The 4,114-nt window shown below is 36.8% G+C and overlaps 1 protein-coding gene across 1 annotated transcript; it reads left to right on the top strand.

The window, feature by feature from the left end:
* The first annotated feature begins 2,219 nt into the window (after positions 1-2,219).
* Positions 2,220-3,710, top strand: LOC131162777 (probable UDP-glucosyl transferase 73B6). Its single transcript, XM_058119377.1, has one exon. It carries the CDS (start codon positions 2,220-2,222, stop codon positions 3,708-3,710), a length of 1,491 nt encoding a protein of 496 aa, XP_057975360.1.
* The last annotated feature ends 404 nt before the right edge of the window (positions 3,711-4,114 follow it).

The raw sequence follows: 4,114 nt of genomic DNA, 5'->3' as shown, positions 1-4,114 counted from the left end.
TCAGTTGACCGAGTTTGTGCAAGTTCGGTCGACCGAGCATAAATTGAACTACAAGTTCGGTCAACCGGACATGGAGGTTCCAAGACGATTTTTTTATTTAGTGCAGTTCAGTCAACCAGAAACTTTTTAAACTAACTAGTTCGGTTGACCAGACCATTGAGTTTTCACACGTGGGAACTCAGTCGATGAGGGCATTGTTATGCATTTTAGGCACGGTCGACCATGAGGTCAATTTGTTGACTCCTAGGGAGTTCGGTCGACCGAGCTGTGGTCAAACTATTGACTAGGTCCCGGTTCGGTCGACCGGGAGGGATTTGTACTTTCAAGTGCAGTCAACCGAACATGCGTATTTAGTACATTTTGGTCTTTTTCACTTATATAATCACTCATTCCATTTAGCCATATATATATATATATATATATATATATATATATATATATGTATATAAAGTAGAACAGGAGAAGGAGACATCCTTGGTTGGTGTGATATCCTATGCTGCCTAGCAGAGTAGGCAGAGTGAACTTGGAGCGTGCGCATGGTGCTCAAATGCAATGTCTTGATTCTTGGAGTGTGTGCATGGTACTCACTGCTCATTAATTAATCTAAACCAAACAACAACGGGGAAGTCTCTGGCACATCACATACCCTACACTCAAGTGAACCCCAATTCTTGTTGGGAGCTCGAATTTTCAGTTTTTAATTTAAATTTATATAAATTTAAATGTGATTTAATATATTTTTTATTGGTGTATTTTAATAATATTATTTTATTTATTATCTTGAAAAAAGTATATTTTCAAACTGGTTAAATTTTAAAAAGTATATTTTAAATTTATATGAATTTTCATTAATTTTTTTGTTGGTACACTCAAGTGAACCCTAGAAAGTAGAAACCAAAATAAACAAGAAAAAATAAAATAAAGAACTACAGAAAGTTATTAGAAAATGAATTTTTTTAGAGACTTGTGCTCGAATGATATAAAAATAATGCAAATTTTTGGGATTCTTTACGTCATACAAACAATAATTGATTTTTTTTTTTTTTTTGGCAACATAAAAAATATCACAAATTCTAAATTCAATGCAACAAATTTTATGATTTTGACTCATTAATTTCATAATTTAAGTGTATATGGAAATTGTGCTTCCATAGTGTCATACTAATTTTATGACACACATAATGCGCTTATAATTGCTAACTCTCACCATCATAATTATTTAGTTTCAAGGACACATAATTATCTAAAAAATTTAAAAATAAAAGATAAACAAATTACCAATTTTTTAAAAATAATTAAGCATTTTTAAAAATTTTAAAAAGTATAACAGTTTATCCTCAAAGAAAAAATAAATAGTATTTTCAAAGAAATTGATTTTTCATATCAGTTATTTTTGGTTTTATATATATACATATATATATATATATATATCCTACATATATAAATATAGTTTAAATTTAAAAAAAATATAACGATTTATCCTCAAAGAAAAAATGAATAGTGTTTTCAAAGAAATTGATTTTTTTTGGGTCATAATAATAATAATAAATATAGTTTAAATTACTATACAACTATAAAAAAAATGTGATTATTTTTAGAGTATGATCACTTGCAGAGAATTTCTACTTCTAATTTTTTTAAAAAAACAAAATTATATAAAGGCAGAAATTTAGATGACATTTTTTTCATAATTATTGACAACTAAAAAGGGAAAATAAAAGTTGATCTCTACAATAAAGTTCGTTCTAATTTTTTCAACCCTATTATTAAAAAAATTAATAAATCTATTGTTTATTTTTAGATTCTCCATTTAAATATTATTAAAAAATAAAAAAATTATATGATAAATCTTATAATTTTTTTAAATTTTTAGTAATGTATTTAAAGATTAATTAGTTAAATTGAATTGAACAATTACACTTGAAATAAGATAAAAAATTATTTATTGAATGACAAAGTTAGGCAACATAGCATATCGCTGGAAGTCAATAAAACATTTGAAAAAATAATAATAATATCCTTTTCGAGGCAGTGGGCCCCACAAGGAAAACCAACAACGTATCACTGGCCAACAGTCATGTCAATACCTGGAGCCATCGAACATAGTCGCTGCAAGCAGCTCGCGCAGCTCGTGGCACGAGCCTCGTGCTCAGCTTGAATCCTGCTCCCTGTACAAATTGAGCTCTTGGCTCAAGCATTTACATTATATACCCAGCTCAATGTCTGCTTGTGCTTCCCCAACCATGGCTTCCCAAGAAGTACTTCATGCCTTCTTCCTCCCATATCTCACTCCGAGCCACATGATCCCAATGGTAGAAATCGCTAGACTGTTCGCAGCCGAAGGCGTCGCCGTCACCGTAATCACCACCCTATGCAACGCCCAACTATTCCAAGCCTCCATTGATCATGACATCTCCGCCGGCCGCCAAATCTCCGTCCGAATTCTCAATTTTCCCTCCAAAGAAGTCGGGCTGCCGGAAGGAATCGAGAATTTCAACGCAATTATTTCCCCGGAAATGACCGCCAAAATTTACCACGCGGTGGCTCTGCTCCAAAACCCCATGGAACAATTGATTCGACGTCACAGCCCCGATTGCATCGTTTCAGATACGTTCTTCCCTTGGACGGTTGATGTGGCCGAGGATCTCGGTATCCCGAGGCTGTCTCTTAATCCGACGAGCTTCTTCTTTCGCTGCGTCTCGCACAGCACGAAGCTTTATTGCCCTCACGAGAAGGTGGAGCGCGAGAACGAGAGCTTCGTTATTCCAGGCCTCCCGGACCCAATTCAGATGAAGAGGTCCCAGATCCAAGATTACCTCAAGAACAAAACCAGGTACGGAGATTTGATAAACAGAATCACGGAATCAGAACTTCGGAGCTATGGCACGCTTGCGAATACTTTTTTCGAGCTTGAACACGCTTATGTCAACCATTTCAAGAACGTGATTCAAAGAAAAGGGTGGCCTCTAGGTCCACTTTCACTATTCTGCACAAGAGTCGTCGAACATAAGGTCGCACCCGATCGACATAGCTGTTTAGATTGGCTCGATAATCAGAAACCCAATTCAGTTCTCTACGTTTGTTTCGGAAGTTTGGTAAGATTTCCCAACGCACAGTTGATTGAAATTGCATCTGCCCTTGAAGCTTCAGAGCACCCATTCATATGGGCGGTGAGAAAGGGAGAAAATCCTAAAGAAGGAGAAGAGGTAGAAGATGAAGGATGGTTACCGAAAGGGTTTGAGGCAAGAATTGTTGAAGCTAAGAGGGGGATGATTATACGAGGGTGGGCTCCACAGGTCCAGATCTTGGACCACCCTTCGGTCGGAGGTTTCATGACTCACTGCGGATGGAACTCGGTCATAGAGGCAGTGAGCGCCGGCGTACCGATGATCACATGGCCTCTCTTCGCAGAACAGTTCTACAACGAGAAATTCGTCGCGCGAGTGGTGAAGATCGGAATAGAAGTTGGGACAGAGACGTGGAACTCTGGGTTCACCGTAACGAGCCCAGTGGTGAGGAAGGAGAAGATAGAGATGGCAGTGAGGTGTTTGATGAGCGACTCGAACGAAGCAAAGGAGATCCGCCGACGAACGGAGGAGCTGGGACTGAAGGCAAGGAATGCTGTGGAAGATGATGGATCGTCCTGCTCTGCTTTGAAGGATTTGATCGACGAGCTGAAAGCCCATGCTGCGGAGAAACGCAGCCATTGAAGGACGCGTTAACCATTTTCCTCGAAATTCTATGAAAGACCAATTCCTGTTTGATGAAGTCACAAACATTCAGAAAAAGAAAACAATTTTCCTCACCAGATTATGTCACGCATAATCAATTTTCCTCACCAGATTACTAATAAAACAATTTTAATAAATGCATGTTTACATATTACAGCTGTAGCATGTAAGTTTTTCACAGAAATTCTGTACTGGAGAATACAGAGACGTCAATATTGAATTGCCGATCACAAAAAATTAAAAATTTGAAAATCTTTCAAAATTGAGCTTCCGTCACAAGTATAGTCACGGCGTTGATTTTTATGGTCAATGTTTGATTCGCCACCAGCAAGAGTTTTTTCTCATTTTATTATTGAATTAAAATAAAATATTAAATAATACTC

This window comes from Malania oleifera, chromosome 8 (assembly GCF_029873635.1).
Source record: "Malania oleifera isolate guangnan ecotype guangnan chromosome 8, ASM2987363v1, whole genome shotgun sequence".
NCBI classification, from domain to species: domain Eukaryota; kingdom Viridiplantae; phylum Streptophyta; class Magnoliopsida; order Santalales; family Ximeniaceae; genus Malania; species Malania oleifera.
This window is presented reverse-complemented; position numbering and strand designations above follow the sequence as displayed.

Bases quoted from the DNA above. Each gene is read 5' to 3' on its own strand.
- LOC131162777 (XM_058119377.1), top strand. From the start codon at position 2,220: ATGTCTGCTTGTGCTTCCCCAACCATGGCTTCCCAAGAAGTACTTCAT.